Raw genomic sequence first — 21,061 nt, 5'->3', positions numbered from 1 at the left:
ACTGAACTAGAACTGAACTAGAACTGAACTAGAACTGAACTAGAACTGAACTAGAACTGAACTAGAACTGAACTAGAACTGAACTAGAACTGAACTAGAACTGAACTAGAACTGAACTAGAACTGAACTAGAACTGAACTAGAACTGAACTAGAACTGAACTAGACCTGAACTAGAACTGAAGTAGAACTGAAACAGATCTAAACTAAACTATAACTAATCTCGAACTGAACTTGAGAATACTTTATTATTTTAAATAAATTTTATTATTTTCGTTATGACAGTTCAGAAAGAAGATAGTGCTAAAATAAAACTATATATGCTCTTGTAGAGCATCTGAATAAAAGATGTTTACCGGTCCTTTTTCGCTTAAAAAACTTCTGGCACGCCAAAAATGAATCGAAAAAAGTATAATTCTATTAAATTATATGGTTTCTTAAAGCTTTATAATTTTGTATTAGTTTCAGCTTAGATTCAATTACAAACATAGTACATCTATGTATATTTTCAGCTCAATATTTAGTGGGCCTGGGAACAAATCTGCAATTTGCTTTGCCAGAATAGGAATACATATATGTTTTAGATTCCGAAAAAATAGTTTTTAGATAAATAATATATTTTTATATGTATAAAATAGTATATTTTAATTTATTGTATTTTAATATTATAAAAAATAAAATCTTAATATCTAATTAATAATTTACATAATTATAATTAAGAGTATTTATACATTAATATTTTATTTAGAAAATTTTTTGGTACTAAATCTTTGGAAAAATATTATACAGACTTTTTGGTTTTGAAGGAAAAAACTAAAAAAAGTTATTAACTTAAAATTATACATCTTTGGATTTTTTAGCTGGTTTACGAAAAGTTTTACTACAAGATAAACTTTTTGAGAGGGAAATTAGTAATAAAAAAATTAAAAGAAAATATTTACAGATTTTAAATAAAAATAAAATAAAACTTTAGTTATTTATGATTATATCTTTCTTAAATTGTTTTTAAAAAAATATTGTTAATTAGTACATAACTAGTTTAAGTTTGTATTTTAAATTCAATAAATTATATTTTAGTTAACAAATTTTCACTATTTACACTCTTCAAACTAATTAACGATATACATACATACAAACAACCATAAAATATCATATTAACTCTTAAATCTTAACCTACCGATAATCTCGTTACTTATAATGATAACGCAAGGACTCCTCATCGGAATCCTCTTCATCACTGGAAGAGGGTGGTGTTTCTAGATTCGCCACTGCTACATCGAGATAATCTTCATTCGTTAGCAGTAGTTTATCTAAATTCTCTACTATTTCGGTAAATGTAGGTCTAGCTGTACCATCGAAATGCCAACACTGACGCATTAACATATAAATATTAAGCGAACATTTGGCGGGTTTCTCCATACGCTGACCAGACATCAGATAACTGTATAACTCCTCAGCCGACATAATGGTGGGATAGGGCTGGGCACCAAATGTCATTATTTCCCACAGTAATATGCCGTAGGACCAGACATCACTTTGAGAATCGTAGAATTTCTCTTGTAGAGATTCCGGAGCCATCCATTTGATGGGCAGACGACCATTGGTATTTTTACGATAATAGTCGGTATCTTGTATGTCACGAGCTAAACCAAAATCGGCTATTTTCATGACATAGTCATCGGATACAAGAACATTACGCGCCGCCAAATCACGATGTATACAACGACGTGAAGCCAAATACTCCATGCCACGGGCAATTTGAAAGGCAAAAGAGATTAAATGTTTTTCAGTGAGATGATGTTGAGGAGAGGTAAGATTACCGTCTTTATCGTATTCCTTGCCAGGCCTGTTTTTATTCAAAAAATCTTTGAGATTACCATGAGGAGCGAATTCTACTATAACATAGAGAGGGCCACTCTGGGAGCAACAACCCAAAAGATTGATAATGTTAATATGTTTGCCTATAATTTTCATAACCTCCATTTCACGCACTAAACTGGCAATATCATCATCGGTGTGGCCCTCTTTGACCATTTTAACTGCCACTATAGCATTATTTACCTCTGCCATTACCACCCGACCAAAGGCACCTTCACCCAAGGTGGCTCCCAGTATCAGCTGGTTGCGTGGTATTTCCCAATGTGAATCTAAAGGAAATTCATATTCATTAAAAGGCACAGGCTCTGAGTTGGAACTTTGCAAGACGGTAGTACGCTGTTTTTCAATTTTCACCACTGGCATAATCATGGCATCCATGGAACCTGAGGAATCACCACTGGCAGGTTTGTATACTATAACTTTCTTAGTCCATTGATGCACGGTTTCGATGCGCTGTTTCAGCAACTTTTCATGCTTCATTTTACGCCACACATAGTAAATGAAAATGGCCAATAGCAATAACATTAAAATAATCACCGTGGCCACCACTACTTCCCATAAAGTTTGTGATCTTATTACTTTAGTAACTTTAGTTTCACTGGGATCTTTTACTCTAAGATAGGCACTTTTTAGGGATTTACCCAAACCATTTATTTCCATGCAGGTATACCAGCCCTCTTGATCTTTAGTAACATTTTCAAATTTCAAAACATCTTGTACATCTTGTAGTACCGTGCTATTGGGCGAACAACCGTGTGTATGATTGCATGGTGTAAAGGTCCAACTTTTCGAACTGAATAGATCAGATAGATAGGTACAATTCATTTCACCACTTTCATTTATAAATAATGTTAAATTGGCCGGTGATATTAGACTAATAGGTTTGTGATTGACGCGATCACTGATATGCAGACTTGTGGTGTGATTTATACAACCATAGGGATTGCAAACTTTACATGTATATAAACCTGAATCAGTGGGTAATAGATCCTCCATAAAAAGTGACCATTTGGTACGGCGTATTTTACTGCCATTGAGTAATATTTTTGTGCCATTTACAAGCCAGGTAATATTGGGATCTGGTTTGCCTATGGAGGGGCAAGAGAGTTGTATAAAACTGCCAGAGGGTTTGGAATAAATATTACGTAGATTTTTGGGATTTTTAAATTTCGGTAATTTATCCGATTGCTGAGGCTGTTGTTGATGATTGTCCTCTTCCTCTTCGGCATCATCATTACGATCACGTTCTTGAGCTCTCTCCTCATCTGTATCTGTATCATCAAATTGATATGGAGACATGCTAGCATTTGTATTACTTCCACTAGCACCACCACTACGTTTCCTTACTTCCACTTGCGAAGTGTAGCCACCATAGTCATAATCATTCGCATCCGAGGGTGAAAATCGTCTAGCCATAGCCGTTACTGGTGTTGTTGTAATGACGGTAATGTATATTAACGCGACGGCCAATATTAAAAAGTAATTAATGCATCCTAAAGGATTTTTATGTCTTGCACTTTGCGATCTTAACACCATGATGTTTGTTTAGAAAATGAATGCAACAATCTGTGATATATGTGGCAATAGACCTTTTTACTAAGTTCACTCAATCAGTGATAGTTCTGCTCTCTTTTTTATTCCTTGCGCACTCTTTGTTGTCACGCGTTCTCACACTCTCTCTCTCGATTTCTCTCAATTTGATTTTGAGTAAAATTTAATTGGGTTTGTTTAAGGGTTTTTTGGTTGTGCCTCTTTTAATGACAACATGGTATTTTTGTTGCCGTTTTCATTTATGACACATGTGTTGCAAGTATGTTGCTTTAAGTTTCACTTTTCTTTTAATGATCCTCAAAATAAATGTTTTTCTATTAGTTTTTTTTTTGGGTTGTTGTTTTTGTTATTGTGTCGTGTTGTGGTGTGTTGTACCGGAAATCCACTTAAAAGCAAAAAGATTGAAAATCCATTCAAAACTCAAATACACTGTGCCCAAGGAGAAATGCAAATGATGCGCCTCTTTTGCTGTTCAGCCGAAGGAGAAGAAGATGAAATCTTAAAACTTTATTTCTAGTTAAAAATCTCTATTGTTGCAGTTGTTGTTGTTGTGACTGTTACTGTTGCTTTTTGATTTGTTAGTCTAATGATCTGTAGCAACATGTGTTTCTTTTGGGGCTACAAATCTAAAAATATAATACATACATATGTATATGTGTGTGTATGTATATTTTTGTCTTTATATTTAAATTTCTATTTTAAATGTTTGATGTTAAAATCATTAAAATCCATAAATGTTTGTATGTCTCATTTGCCGCCTTGTTGTACAATCGATCGAACTCCTGCCTTAGAATTTCCCAGTGATGATTGATGTGGCAAGCGTAAAGAATTTCTGTGATTTTAATAATACAAATGATACTTTTGGGCGGGTGATGATGTTATTACAAGATAATGATCACCTTTCGTTTTACGTTAAAGGTAAATATTTCGTTTTGTTTTCTTGATAACGGAAATGTTCTTATTTCATTCTGTGTTGATCTCTAAAATGTGATATTTATTTATGTGTTTTAATTAGGTTTTGTGTCATTTTTAGCATAATATCTTCATCAATCTTCATCATCTTTCCCATAATACTCGGGAGCATATATATAAATAGAGTTTTTGTTTTTACTTTTCTAGACGCTGATAAATTTATTAGGCCCACATTTTGCTTTCTTAATTTTCTTTTTGTTTAAAACTTTTAAAGGTGTTAGTTTGGTTTGTTGTTCTTTTTTTCTTCGATAATAATTTCAGATGTTTTATTCTGTTGTTGGTAGTTTTATGTGATTTATATCTACAGCATCGTTTGTCCAATTTCAAATCTGTAAAAGAAAAGGGAAAACAAAAGAATATTTATTATATATATTTTGAAATTCTTATAATTCTATATGATAAAAAAATGTTTCTTCTTTTGGATTATATAGTTTATGTTATTTTGACATATTTTTGTTGTAAATTTCTTTAATTATTTGAAGTAGAAAATTCAAGGGAATTCGTTAATATCCCCTTAATGTTTATATTTAATCGAGTGAATAAATATATCTTTAACACCTTTTCACCATTTCATAAATATGAATACATAACTTAATGAAATGTTTTTTTGGGGTTCATAAATTAGCTGAGTGTTTATCTAAAAGATCATAAACTAAAAATTAATTCGGTTCAATAGAAAAAACAATATCAAAATTTTATAATTGAAATGAATACTTATTTTAAAAATATCGATATTTTATTTTGTGGTCAAAAGTATATAAAGGTGGCAGATCGTTATAATTTACAAAACTCTTTCAAATGTGAAGTTATTCGCCTCGTGAAAAATATATAATTTGTACGTTTTAAGACAAAAAGCTTAAATTAAAATGAAAGTCGAACAAAGAGGACAATCGCTAACAGTTAAAAAAGTGAATAACATTAATCTGAAGAATCACTAAACATTACACACTTCTTTTGTCCCCACTATTGCTAAACTTAACAATAACTATTTGCTCAGGAACTTGCCACTTGGTACTATTCAAGAACATACGTTTCAATGACTACTACATATTGCCTGCAGTACTTATAAGGAATCTAGTAATGACTGACTAACAACTATATACATACGTAAGTAATTACTATTTAGTATGGATATTTTACTCTTGAATTATGTTTTATTACAAAGGCAAAAGAAACATATATTTCGTGTCATAACTAATAGTAGAGAGAGAGAGAGTGGACATCTACTCAAAGGTTGTAAGTACTTATATACCTCCCTTTTTGTAAGCGAGCATTGTAAGTACTTGTCACGATATTGTGTAATAATATTAGTCGTATTAGTTAATACTGATGACATGCTAAGTGAATTTCTCTGAATACGATATCACAATGTTGATTAAACGTAAATTTGAGTACACTAAACTTTCTTTATCTCGAAAGTCAAATATTGACCTATTCTCATTGTCCTTTTTTATGATGTAGAACTTTCACAATTTTCCAGTAATATAACATAAATATTTGTACAACTTAAGAGAAACCTCAATTTGTAAATTAAATTTTTGAAGTAAATACGAATCCTTACATATAACAAAATACTAGAGAATTCTTTCATACAAAACTAACCAGAAAAAACTTGGTAATGAGTTCTACTTCCATAACCACTTATTTACTTATTAGACGTACAATAAAATAGCTAAGCAGCGGTGCAGTGAGTAGAACATTTGACTAACAAACCGAAGTCCCTGATTCGTATTTTCGCTGGTACATTTTATTATTAAAAACAGAACAACTTACTCAATAACTTCTTTGTAAGCGAAATTAATAGGAGGTTTTATTAGCTTTTTAACTCATTACTTTTCAATGTAAATTTTTCCTGGATATAATTAAATATCTTGAACCGGGCATTGTTGATTTGATATCCATGCAAAAATACCGTTCTAATGCTATGTATACACGGTTGTTAGATCTAACAACGTTGGCAGTAAAATGTGCAGAAAAGGTCTAAAAATACTGTCAACTTTTGTTTTGCCATATTTTCGGTAATGCCTTTTTCTGACATTGTTGCAAAAGAAAAGTTGTAATTTCAGACGATTACTAGACATTTTACTGATAACATTGTAAGATCTGACAACAGTGTATCACGGCTTTAAGTCATTTACTGTCATATACAAAAAGATATGTGTAATTTTTCATGATCTGGCAAAAGGTTAGATAGCTTCTACGCCTGTAATTGGTTAGAAATTTGTAACTACTGCTACTAACTTATATGTGTTTACCTTCTACACCTTACACGATTAGTCATACTCTTTAATTTTTAGTATATCGATTGTATTTTTTGTCTATTACAAACAGTAAACATCTAATTTTAACAAGTATGAATGTATAGTCGGGCGTAGCCGACCATATGATATCCTACACCAGTCAGTATGTATGTTAAAAATGGGGATTATTTAAAAAAATAAAGCATTTGGTTTGTTTTTTTAAATTTATTTCGGAATATTTTTACCTTTTCAAAGGGGAGTAGGGCAAAATATGGCCCTATCTTTAAAAATTTTGGTAGGGGGAGCTAAGTCTTCTTCAATATTATTTATGTAGAATTTAAAAGTGTTATTAGTGTTTGTAAGTGAATTTTGACCTTTAAGTCATTTTCTGAAGGGGAGTTTGTATGGGGGATAGGGTCAAATGAAGCCCGATCATTACAAAAATCGGTAGTGTCATTTAAAGTTCTATAAAACTAAGTTTTGTTAACATAATAGATCATTTAAATTAATTATAAGCCAAAAGGCCTAATTTAGGGGGTTCGGTTATATGGGGGCTAGTCGAAATAATGGACCGATTTTAACCATTTTCAATAGGCTTTGTCCTTGGGCCAAAAGAAGCGTGTGTGCAAAATTTCATTCAATTATCAACAAAATTGCGACCTGTACCTTGCGCACAAGGTTTACATGGACAGCCAGCCAGACGGACATAGCTTAATCGACTCAGAAAATGATTCTAAGCCGATTGGTATACTTTAAGGTGGGTATAGGACGAATATTTTTGTATGTTACAAACATCAACACAAACCCAATATACCCTCCCCACTAAAGTGGTGTAGGGTATAAAAATGGAGTTTATAATTACAAACTCACATACTACAAATCTATTTTCCTAACAAAACAGCTTGACAAGGCTAGAGCCATATATGTTCTTTAGTTTACAGTGGAATCTAGTACTAAATAGTGTCCTCTATATTTATTTAACTTTCAGAAATCCTACAATAGTTTGTTATGTTATAGTGAAGGCTCTTATCGATAAATGATTTGGTAATAACTTATTAAAGTTAATGTTTAAAAGCAATCCCACTATTCTTTTTGTTTCTTTCGCGTCAAGTTTTTGTGCTTGGACACCTTGCAATCAATATTCAGAAATCGGTCATTAGAATCTGATCAATAGGGTGAAAATCCCAGAAGCTCATCATTAAGAAATAAATATAAAAATATATTTTTACATTTTACCAAAACTACCCAGTAAATTATTTTCAAATTTTGGTAATGAGTAGTGCATGTAATGCACTTATTTCACACATTACACGTATGTCTAATAAGAAATTACTTAGTGTTTTGGAATTTCTTTCAAGAAATGTTGATATTTACATTTGTGTTGAAACCATTTTAGGTAAAATGATAAAATTACTTTATCATTATTTATCATAGACTAGCAAACATAAAAAATAACTGTAAAACTAGTTTAAAATTCGGAAAAGTCGGGTAAGCAGTTTTGTAACCAGTTATTTTTTTTTTTGGACATCGTCGAACAAAAATAAGTAGTTATTCACATAAAAAGTAACAAATTACATTTTTATCCAATATTACTTGCCTACTTACCGGGAATGTAAAGATTTTGCTGGGTAATATGATTTCAAAAGTTTTTAACAAATGTTTTCCAATAGCAAATATATTTTTCCAAAATTATTTATCCCTCCTTTCAAAAATTTCCTTGAAATTTCACTTTGAAAAACACTCGTACTTGAAAAGATTTATGGACTTTTTTAAGGTTTTGTTGTGTTATTATTACCATACTTAATTTCAAATAGCCACTCAAATGTTCATAAACATACATAGATATTTTAGAGTCAGGTAGTTTTGTTTTTTGTGTATTTTTAGCACGAGGCTTTGTCTCAAGTGTTTCCCTCCCTCCTTTTTTTCCATTCATAAATACATTTTAAGTGTTTCTTAAATATAAACTCGAGTTCTTAAAATCACAAGTGTTTCAATTGTAAACTGTTGCAGTGATTTTAATTACAATTTTATGCTGTAAGGGCGTAATGCAACTTAAAGTAGTTAAAAATTAATTAAAAACTCTAGACGGTGCATTTTCTGTAAATATATGAATAGTGGCTTATCAAGCCCTTAATGTATTTAACAAATTGATTTAGCTTTATTTTAAGTGATCCTGTCCTCTAATAAAGGTTAATAATATTTTCTTATACATATAAATATAAATTAAATTTCTAGCACTTATAAAACTAAAATTTGAATAAAATCATTCCAAATAAAAATATTCAACAAAATTGCGCTTCACTTTAGAACACGCGTTATGCTAAAAAAATATTTTTAATAGAAAACGCAAAAATTATGAAAGAAAAATTTGCACTATATTAGCAAAATAAATGTATGTATATGAAAGAAATTAAATTGCGAAAATAGATTTGTGTACAATAAAACATTTTTTTAAACGAATAAATGTACTTGTTTGCAACAACCGATTTTATTGATGATTTCTATATAAGATCTCTTATATGTTCTCTAGCTTGTTCTCTACCGTAACTAAAGTCAATGATGACGATCACAATGATAATAATAACAACGAAGGCAATGTTGACGATTATAATGATGATGATGATGCGAGTGCTACTGATGATCATGATGGCGCGTAGATGGTGTACACTTCCGGCGTGTTATAAAATTTTAAACATAAATCCATTTGTATGTTTATACGTAGTCAATTCATTCATTCATTCAAGTATAAGTGCTTGATCATATATGTTTATTTAAAATATTTTTTTTTTTTTTATTTTATTCATAAATATGTTTTTTTTTCTATTATGTACTATTACAGCGCTACAAATATTCAAATAATAATGATCGCAATTCATACATACATACATATGTATATGTACTTAGAGAGAGCAACAACAAAACAAGTAAAATTGACCATAAAAAATTATAAAATTATTTTTATTAAATGTTCTTTTTTCTCCATTTAGAAAAAAAATTATATTTTTACTTAATGTGATGATTTATAATAAAAATGTAATTTAATTCTTAAAATTGTTGTTAATTAGTATTAAACAAATATTTTTTTAAAGGCACGTACTTGTTTTAAAATTTTATTTAGCTTGTAATTAAAAATATATATTTAACCCTCAAATGCAAAGTGAGTTTTGATAAACAAATTCATGAACAATTAAGAGTTTTTCATATTTTTTTGCTATAACGGTTTCTTTATTTATTAAAGTACGTTTAGACCTATCAAATATTTAACGAAAAAGACGTAACCACTATTTTTTGTAAATTTATTTTTGATTCTGCATGATTTTTGTAATTACCCTGATGAATTTTGTAGCCAATATTGAAAATGGTTAAAATTGGCCCCTATTTTTTTACCTAGCGCTATTCTAGAGTGGTGCAATACTGACTTTTATTTCTCTTCGTCTAAATATAGTTTTGCAATAAATGTTACTTGGGTTAGTTAATCCAACGATACTCCAAAGGAAAAAAGATCAGGTCTCCCGAACTGGACAACTGAGAATAAACCTATAAAGAAAAAGAGCTCCCCATCTTCTAGTGCACAGTCGAAGCCATACTTCACTCAAAGGAACCTCAAGTCAAAATCCTGAGAGTAAGAGTGACAACATCAAGAAAGATATTCCGAAGACGAAATCAATTTCGAAGGTACGGGTATCTCAAAAGAACCCTGGGAAAACGAGAAAAGAGAGGCTAGACAGTAGAAAAGAAAGAGAGCCGCTATATTACGGTAATCTGACAGACAAAATTCCAATAGACCAACAAAGTAAGGTAAAAGGCCTGGTGAACAATAATGACCACGCAATCCCTTCATAGGGCAAAAAAAAACCAGTAGAAGGCGTGAGATGCGAGTTCAGCATGGGCATGATGTTGATGAGGTTGGGATCTCACCAATGTGTTAGCACCGTATAGAACTTGGTGGAAAGTATCCCTCCTCCCTGAGACGGCGCTAAGCTGGGACTGGCACATAATAAAGATAGGGATTACTTCCCTTTAGAGCTGACATATTCAAAATTGGAAAGGTACCGATTAGAAGGGCTCTTACAACAAGTCTCGAAAAGGACACTTAAATACCTAAGACCTACTGATAACGTTAAGGAGTCTAATCCTAAAAGCGAGGAAGGTACCAATAACTCGCCAAAAGAAGGTGCAGCTGCCCTTTCCAAAATTGGCGAGGTGCCGATTGAAAGGGCTGTCAAAACCGGTCCCGATAAGTACACTAAAATGCCTAAGATGATACGTAAAGCATCATTAAAAAATTTGTAATTTTTTTTGTAATTTTGAGGAGTCTAATCCTAAAAGCGATGAGGAAATCACACACTCGTCAGAAGACAGAACAGCATTGCTGTCTAAAATTGGGAAAGTGTCGATTTAAACGACTGCTAGACCTGATAAGGACACGCCAGTGCCATCAATGGTACATATTGACAGGCATAAAAATTTTAGTTATAATCCAGGAATATTGGACGATTCGCAACAAGGTTTCTGGATTTATAAACGTGTAATAAAACCAATTCTAGCTTATGCTTCAATAATCTATTGGACTGCTTTAGACATAAAGTGCAAATGAGGGAAAAAGTGGGGCAATAACGGTATGCGGCAATTAGGGCGATATTAGGTGATAGAACTAAATCTAATACCGTATTGGATTGTAAGAAAGCTTTAACTGAATACTCTCCCAGAGGTAAGGTTCACATCATATGGGAGTAGTCGGTAACGAAAAGGCGAATGTAATAGCTTTAAAGTAATAGCTTTAATCTGATAAATGCAAAACCATTTGACGCAGCAAAAGCTAAACTAAAAAAATCGGCGAGAGAACCCCATAAGTAAGTAGAGCCACGAAGATCCTATAGGATGACCCTGATGAGAGCAAGATGGAAAATCTCCTCAAAATGAGCAAGTAAACAAGAAAACGAACAGTGAAACTCTGGAGCACTTTCTTTGTCACTGCCAGGTATCTGTCGAAGTTATATCCAAGTAACTTGGAGTGATGTTATTCAGGAAATAACATTCCTGACTAACACTGATTGGAAGATTTTTAGGAATTACATTCTGGAAACTGAGTTTGAAAAATAATTCATTCAGTTCCCTTTTTTTCATGATAAGGAGCGCACAACAGGCCCGATAGTGGGCTAGATGTATTTCTTCGGATTTGATGTAGTATACAACCTCCTATAAACATAACCTACTTGAGTATTCTATATGATCTGACATTAATACGTTAATAAACCTTGAACAATTATATTAAAGACCAAGGGAATCAATAACTTTTCCATAGAAGACTGGGACAGGGGATTCCGATATTCTGCGAGTCAGTTCCAGTACAATTTAATATAAAGAATCGTGCGAATGACAGAGCTAGCACCAAAGTCTTCTATTGTTGTTATTCTAATATGGAATATTTAAGAATGTTTATTGCAGGTAATATGTATATTAAATTCTGTCTATCTACCATCATATTTCTGTGCGCTTTACTCTCTGAGTGTAATTGTTGATTTAAACAAAATATATTTAATAGATGTTTCTAGTATATGTGAGTATGTGTTCATATTACACGATTTAGCACGACTTGTGTGTAAAGCACGAATAGTTTGTGTAATCACCAAAAATTAGTATATTAAACATTACACAGTGAGCAAGATAAAATTCGTTATAGGCGTAGCGAAGGAGTATTCGAGTTTAGGGTTTGAAAATTAATCCTTGAAATTCTCCAGAAGCGGGGGTTCAAAATGACGTACCTTCTACATGTTAAATTTTTAATTGCGTGAAGTTAACCCACCCATTTAAAATATAAGAGGCCCATTTTCAGAATTTATATTTCTTGGCGACGTCAATGTCAAATTTTATCCTAATTAAAGAAGATATTTAGAAATCCATTCTTTCTTCTCTGTGCATTGCTTATTTCTCGGACATGTTACCTTGCTAGCATTTTTGTGGTGATCAAATGTATCCTCAACTTTCTTGGAATAATTTGCCATGAGTTCGAACCAGAGAACCAGACAATGTTATAAAGTTGACCTCAGGACTTTGTCCTGATTGGTCAGTTGGTTGAGGTTTCTTCGAAATCTTCATAGAGCCTATGATTTAAAACGAAATTTGTGGAAAGGTACACCTTGTAATTTAGTAGATTAATAACGTTTTGGATTTGGGTAATTCAGTAGATTAATAACGTTTTCGATTTGGACTGATAATGCAAAAAATGGGTATTAGCTGATGTACCATGAGATAAAATGTGATGTTAGATTTGATGGTTGTGAGCTGGATGGTAGAGTAGATAATACCGGGGAATTAATTGGGGGTTTTCCCTCGTTCTTCATAGCATCACTAGGGAATTTTCATCTGATGATTGGTGCGCTTTTCTATTGGCTCTAAACCAGTGATGGCCTTTTCTTGTTGGGGTATGTATTGCACTTGATTCATGATCCAACGTTCTGCAATGAGGCTACTATGACAAGAGATTAGATAGCTCGTGCACTTGAGAAAAGTGCTTGCAAGCACAAAGGCTAGATAAGACCATAGGACTATAGGTCAAACGTTTTCTTAAGAATATGAGTTTTCTTAAGACTTTTTATACATTGGTGTTATTACAAGGCAGAGAGAAAAAGTCTGGCGGGACTATAAACTGGTGGTGATCAAATGTATCCTCAACTTTTCTTGGAATAATTTACCATGAGTTCGAACCAGAGCACCAGATAATGTTGTAAATTTGACCTCAGGACTTGGTCCTGACTGGCCAGTTGGTTGAGGTTTCTTCGACATGATTTTAACCGAAATTTTCGGAAAGGTACTCAAGGTTATTTAGTAGATTAATAACGTTTTGGATTTGGACTGATAATGCATTAGCTGATGTACCACAAGATAAAATGTAATGTTAGAGATGATGGTTGTTTTCGATTTGGACTGATAATGCAAAAAAAAAATGGGTATTAGCTGATGTACCATGAGATAAAATGTGATATTAGATTTGATGGTTGTGAGCTGGATGGTAGAGTAGATAATACCGGGGAATTAATTGGGGGTTTTCCCTCATTCTTCATAGCATCACTAGGGAATTTATATCTGATGATTGGTGCGCTTTTCTATTAGCTCTAAACCAGTGATTGCCTTTTCTTGTTGGGGTATGTATTGGACTTGATTTATGATACCACATTCTGCAATGGGGCTACTATGATAAGAGATTAGATAGCTCGTGCACTTGAGAAAAGTACTTGATATCTAGAAAAGGGCTAGATATCTAGATGAGATTTGAGTTTCGCTACCTTCTATCAGACCATAGGTCAAAAATTTTCTTAAGAATATTAGTTTTCTTAAGATTATGAGGGATATAGCGCCATTATCTTTCAAGTAAGGCGCTGACTTTGCAGGAATTAAATTGAGTGAAACTACATAGCCATAACTAAATAGCAGTTTTGATATTCCATTTATTCCCTACACCAATATAGTGACGTTTGTAAGGCACAGAAATATTCTTCCTATACCCACATTAAAGTATACATTGACTTTGAATCAGTAGACCCATACAAAACTCTCTTTTTAAAAGGTGTTAAAAATGGTTTACATTTCCAAAATTGGCCATTATTAACGTAATGAAATTCTTTATAATCGCCCCTTTTTACCCTAACTTCCATCAATAAATTACTTAAATCATTGGAATTAACATAAAATTCAACATCAAAGTTTTATTTTTATGATAAATAATTGTGAAATATACTCATGGTCATATGGTCAGCCATGCCCGACTTTTCTTTCCTACTTATTTATACCTAGATATTTTCCAGTTGCCCTTTTTGATTTAACAAATCAGTCAGTTAGGCATGGCTATTTATTACGCAAAATACATTTTCACAAAGCATGATCTATATACCTTACTAGTTTATTTTGCAAAATATGTCCATTTATTTTCGTCATACCCTGTATAGCATATGAGATATTTCATTCACAAATAAATATTTATAATTTATTTACTAAAAAATTCTTAAATTTTGTTAAAAGTGAAACAAGCCAAAAGATATTCGTAGTGTATTTTCTTGGAAATTGATTTATAATACATACAAATAGAAATATTCTTCGTTTGGACTAGAATAGAAAAAAAAACAATAATATTTTTCGAGTGTGATATACTAGATAGAAAATTCGAAAGATATAAAACACAAGTAAATATATGTATATATGTAGTAGATACAAACGAAGAGAGTGAATGAATGAACGGACGGAAGAAAAAGTTTGAAAATTTTTAAAATCTTTTTGTACTCGATACATTTTGTATAAACAATTCATCATCATTGTTTGGGGGCAAGCAGTACGTACGAAATGAAAAAATCTAAAGAAAAATCACTCATTAATGATTTAAACAAGTTGTAGTTGTTTGTATCTTTTTTTTTAATTTTATTATTTTCGTATTTCGGATACATATTTGTTTATTTGTATCTTTTAAATGTTATTTCCTTCCTTATGGTGTTTATCAGTTTCAATACTGTTTTTCTTTTATATTTATTTCGATTGCAAATTTTTAAGAAAAAAAATGTATTTAATTTGAACTGTAGAGTGTGTGTTGCCATTGTGTTGCATGGTCAAATTAAAATTTATTTATTTTTATTATTTATTTTGGTTTTATTGTGGCATTTTTTTTTCAGGATAATTTCATATTAATAGTTTGCAGAATATTTATTTTTCCATGGCATTTGTATCTTGAAGATTCGTTGAGTGTGTGTGTTTTTATTGTAGTTTTTCTCTTTTTTTTGGTTAATTGAACAAAACAGTAATTTATAAAATTTTATTTTTTAACTTGACATTAATTAAAAATGTCGCACAGATTTCCGGCTTTAGTTGTGTTGTGTTTCTGTTTGTCTGAGAGTTTTTAAGTTATTAAATCATTTAATAAAAAAATTACTGTGATTTAAGGAATTTTTTTGTGTTTAAGCACAAGTTGTATTGTTTTGTTGCAGTCAATGTTGAATTTTTTATAGAGAGTAATTCACTTTAGAATGCCAATGACATTTTAAGCGTTTTCAAATCGTTTAAAGAATAAAATTTTAATTTGTTTCTTTTTTTAAGATAGTAATGAAATTTACAGGGTGATAAGGTCTTGATTGCCGGATAGTTATAACATCATTATACTCTGCACCACTATGAAGGGGTGGGTAATTGGATCATCAACAAAAACGCATAGCAATCGACTCAGAATAACTTTCGGAATTGATTAAGCTGTGTCCGTCTGTCTGTGTGTCTGAATCCGAATAGGGCTTTTGAGCTCATAATTATCTTGATTTTAGTAGCTTTCCAAACTTACTCTCCCAAATATCGAGAGGCATTACCTTTTTTAAAGGACCAAAATATTTTTCTCGCCATCATTTTCATAATACTAGTATATTATCCTAAAATTTAGAAACCTAAGTTTTTGACATATTTGGAACGCTATAACAGCATGACACCGTGCAAAGTACCATAAATAAGCTCTGTTATATACTATAATTCATACTTTTGATATCAAATCTGTTTATAGATGAATATTATTATTAAAAACACAACACTAAATGTGAGAATATAAACAACATAAGGTTGCATGATAAGATGCAACTTATTTTCGATTTATCCCCAAACTTCAGAAATTTGCAAAATATTCGTTAATTAAATAGATACAAGGCGAATATTTCTCTTTAAAAATTTTATAATTTCCTTTTCCTTAAAAAGATGAATAGTGAAATGAATCTCCAAACTCCAGAAATGATGCATCTGCTTTGCCGAGCTATCAATAAACTTTTCGACAATCTTAGGAGCAATGAGTTTTATTAAATGAAAAGATTTGAAAGTTATGTACATAAATGTTTACATAACTAACTAACTAACTAACTAACTAACTAACTTACTAACTAACTAACTAACTAACTAACTAACTAACTAACTAACTAACTAATTACCTAACTAACTAACTAACTGACTGACTAACTAACTAAGTGACTAACTAACTAACTTGCTTACAAACTAAGCAGCTAACCATTTCTCCCATGGACTAAATTACAAGTCCCTCGTGGATCCGAGTTTGCTTTATAGTAAGCATGTTCGGTCTTTCAATGCAAATTATCCCCGTGTGACCTGAGACTCATATAATGCAGAGCTTAATGCTGAAGCTGTGAAAGAACTTTCTCTCTAACAGATCAATATTTAGACTTTCGTCTAGAAATTAATCTTGTGATTAGTATTCCTCCCAGTTTAAAAATAAATGTTTGGAAATAAAAAACTATAGCTGAAGTATAAATCTGCAGCTGATTGGTTTAGATCGAGATCGATACGTCCCTTGGCGATGCAAAATTTATTGGATAGTGATTGAACACTATTTTATGCATCGGTGATAAATCGCTGATTTACTACTTTTTCATAAAATATACGTACATGTTCATGAAAATGGTATATATAAAACGTGATGTACCCACTCAGTTAGAATGTTGTATTCTTACATTATAGTGAAGAAGTGCAGAATTCTTTATCATAATATAACTCAGTAACTCGCTTATTACCTGATCGTAGCACATTTCGAAATCATGAAATTCCATATTACATATTTATAATCAGTAATTAAGTTTTGTCGAGAGAAGTCGAATATTAGAAAAACTGAAAGGACTTTAATATGTCATTATGTATAGACCTAGATATCTCACCAAGGTTGGAAATGAATTAAATTCCAAGAAAACTGATTTTCTTCGTGACTACAGTACGGCATTCACAGAGACCGTTTCTCCTTTTCCCCTGTCTTTGCAACTGCGGCGAAACCATTTAAGTAAAGCTCAAGCCGAGTTGTACCCAATGGGTTGTTATTTCTCGATATATCCCCCCAACTTCGGGTTATAAGGTGTCTTATACGTTTCTCATGAAAGATAATAACATGACCTTTTACATGTGCCTAGGTTATTGATAAAACCTAACGGAGTTGCTAATAAAAAGGCTCTTTAGATATAGGTTTATGAAGAGCAAATCCCGTTCTGGCAAAAGCAAATTTGCGACCATATGTATACCCGATTTCTTATTCGATTTAAAATAGATATTTTACAATACCATTTCCGAGCGTTTTGTTTGTAAAGAAAATTTTATATTAAAAAAAACTTAAAGATTTGCTTTATAAACATTTGCAAAAATAAACATTATATTATGAATGAATTTTAAATTAAATTGCTTTCAACTATTGTAAGAATTATTAACTGTTACATTATTTCCATGACGTAATAAGAACGATCCAAAAACATATTTTACCTTTGTTTGAATTTGAAAACAAAGAAACTATTGTTGTTTGATTGGAGATTAAGGGGTGTGTCTTAAATAAGAAAAAAGTGTCATTCTGTTAAAAAAAATGCAAATCATTTTCTATATATACCTTGTAAATGTGTCAATTATTCCATATCACACTGCTGTTAGCACTAAGATAAATTTAAATATTTTACCGAAATTTTTTAATAATAATTTTCTTTAATTATATTATTTTTCTTATCCAAATATTAGTTATAAGATATTTTTCTTTTAATGTTATTTACGATTTGTTTTGTTTATAATTTTTTTAAATTATTTTAAATTTGTTTTTATTTATGAATATTTTCTTTCTTTCGTGTATATACCTTTAAAACGTATTTGAAAATTTCCATATAATTTCGATATAAATCACTGTTTTACACATACACTCGGTGTTAGAGACCCACAAATCCAGATGGGAAAAATTTTTTACGTTTTTATATATAAACGTATTTTTTCTCTTTTTCTTGCCTTTGAAAATAGAAAAATTCTCTCGTTTTTTTTTGGTTTGTTTATTTAATTAAACAATTTGAGCATTTAAAATTTTATATTAGAATTTTCATTTATTAAATAAAATAGCAACACTGTGTTACACGTTACAAAACGAAATTCGCGTTGTTAATATGTTCAGAGCAAAATAGATACTGTTTTAAATTGATCATTTATAGTGGCCTCCTACTCAAAACGGCGAGATCTTTTAGAACATCGTCAATATTTCACATCCCCATATGAAATTGTGAGATACGCATCTTTTATGTTTTTTTTTTTCACTTTTTTTAAATTTATTATACTCTTGTACTCAATTGTAATGAAAAAAAGTACAAAAATTCAAAAAAAAAAAGATACAAAACAACCAGCAGCATTTGCTCACAATGCGAGTCGAAATAAACATAAATGAATGTTCATTTAAAAACATATGTATGGACAGACAGACATACAGAATACCGAATACAAACAATTTTAATGTAGAGCAAAACATCAGGGAAATTCTACAAAAAGATCTGAAACAATTTCACTCAACAAAAATAATTTGTAAAAATATAACGGCGAAAAATCATACAAATTCTCATTTAAATTATTCATTTATATTCACTCATTCATTCACTCGTTTGATCTCGTTCTCTTATTGTATATAGAATAATAAAATAAAATAATTTCTGTTATTTATTTTTACCCGCATCTCTTTTTAAATACGGGGGGAGGCAAATATATATATTTGAGTCCCACAATAGTACTTGAGCACATCTGCCTTTAACAAACTCAGTTTTTCCCCCAAAATGTTTGTTGCTGTTGTTGTTTTTTTTTGCGTACAATTTTCTATGTCGTCCTCAAACCCATATTAATTTAAAAATGTTTTTTTATGATTTTATGTTTTTTATGTATTTTAAACTGGAGAAGAAATAAAAAACTAATAACACACCACAAAACTAAATAAATAATAAACTATAACATTAAAGAAAATTAAGGCCAGTCAAATTTGATCAAAGGATACCCTACACTAAAGTGTAAACATCTTTAAATTTTACCTTATCGTTTAAATTTTACTTTTATACCTTTTGTTACAAATAGTGATCGTAGACCCACCAAAGTATATATATGTGTTCCATGTTCATATTAAAGCCTTGAATGATCTCCAATAGTCCTGAAAATGGTTAATATTGGTCTATGCCTTCATCAAGTGAATGTTAAAATTCCACATTCCATTATACAATCTAAATCCTCTCAACTTAGAATGAGGATCCATAATTGACTCTACACAGGTTTAGATTAGATTAAAAAGACACAAACTCTGCGACCCGTTTCAGCCCGTTAGTTCATCATATTAATTCTAGTTCAGGCATTAAGGTAACTGATTTAGTTGTTAAGAGTTTGACATTTTCTTTTGGGGTTAGTATGGCATCCCGCCAAAAGCTCTACCCAGCAAAAAAAAGAACTTCAAAAGAAGCGAATTTAACCCATGTAAGTACTGAAAAAGATCTGAAGAAGCGATGATTTTAACAGTACCACAGTATCCACATTGATTCATTCTAGAGCTGCCAAGTGAACACGATGTCCAGTAAGTTATCTCGTTACTAATTTAAGTTCGATTTTATTTCGTGCTAGTAGTTTTTGGGATTTTGTTTTCTTTGACATTCCTAGCAAAAATAAAACTAAGTACTTCCAAAAGAATAACATTCATAATTACTTCAAAAGTAGCACTAAGTAATTTGTTTTAGGATATCCCTCCTATAACAAGCCTGTGTTAAAATCATAACTTCTTCAGGTCTTTTTCAGTATTTCCATGAAGTAAATTCCACTTCTTTTTCGCTTCTTTGGAAGTTCATTTTTTTCAGGGTTGATGTAAAGCAATTTGATGGTATTTCTTACCAATGGTGAACGAATTCAGAATTCACCCAAGAATCATATTTAGCTTTGGCAAATCCTCGGGAAATACCAAAGAAGGGCTCAGGACCTATAAATTGGCGACGAGCACCCCTTTCGCCAGGACAGACCTTTTCCTTGCCAGAGTGTCCCTTATGGTTAGATATCCAACATAAAGTCAGTATGTTATGTCTAGGTAATTCATTAAGTGTAGTCAAGCGGACCACTACAACACTCGACCAAGCCTCGTATAGCATTAAGGCCTTAAGTGATGCTTGGTTATACGAAATTAAATTCTTAATCCCTTTGTTCTAATCCTTACACACTCGCAAGCAACAATAAAGATGACGTACATTTCTGCTTGAAAGATTGAAGAGTGGTATTCTATGGGTCTGGTCTATTGGAAATTGAAACCATAAATGCGCACTGTTCGGCATTTATTTGTATTTTCTTACCTACCCCATAAAAGTTATCTTTAAGATATTAACTTTCAAAAATTTCAAAAGGATTAGTCGAAAACTGAATTTACCTGCCTATATAAGGCCGCCTTCAAAAATTACTTAAATGATCATGTAAGGTTCCCTTCAGAAATTGAATCTAACACTCATTACATTTCCTTTCTGTATTTATATGTTATCTAGTTATTACTATTTTCTCCGACATAACCAGTTACCATAACAGATAAGAGATCAACATGACTCAAAGCCATAATGGCACCAATCGAAATGACTTATATTACAGTCCCCGTAGAGGTAAT

At 31.3% G+C, this 21,061-nt stretch overlaps 1 protein-coding gene across 3 annotated transcripts in view; it reads right to left on the bottom strand.

Moving 5' to 3' along the window:
- Positions 1-1,091: 1,091 nt before the first annotated feature.
- LOC111674841 (fibroblast growth factor receptor homolog 1) overlaps positions 1,092-21,061 on the bottom strand; it is a 34,589-nt gene continuing 14,619 nt past the window's right edge. The window contains exons 1-2 of one of the 3 annotated variants that reach the window (XM_023435513.2): positions 18,032-18,566; positions 1,092-4,728 (exon numbers count right to left, since the gene is read on the bottom strand). In XM_023435513.2, coding sequence (XP_023291281.2) covers positions 1,187-3,412 — 2,226 coding nt within the window. In that variant the 5' untranslated portion in view covers positions 3,413-4,728; positions 18,032-18,566 and the 3' untranslated portion in view covers positions 1,092-1,186. Of the gene's footprint in view, positions 4,729-18,031; positions 18,567-21,061 lie in introns of those variants that run through there. The other 2 variants (XM_023435512.2, XM_046949468.1) reach the window with 2 other exon arrangements.

The sequence above is a fragment of the Lucilia cuprina genome, chromosome 4, assembly GCF_022045245.1.
Source record: "Lucilia cuprina isolate Lc7/37 chromosome 4, ASM2204524v1, whole genome shotgun sequence".
NCBI classification, from domain to species: Eukaryota; Metazoa; Arthropoda; class Insecta; order Diptera; family Calliphoridae; genus Lucilia; species Lucilia cuprina.
Note: the sequence above shows the minus strand (reverse complement) of the source record. Positions and strands in the feature narration are given on the sequence as shown.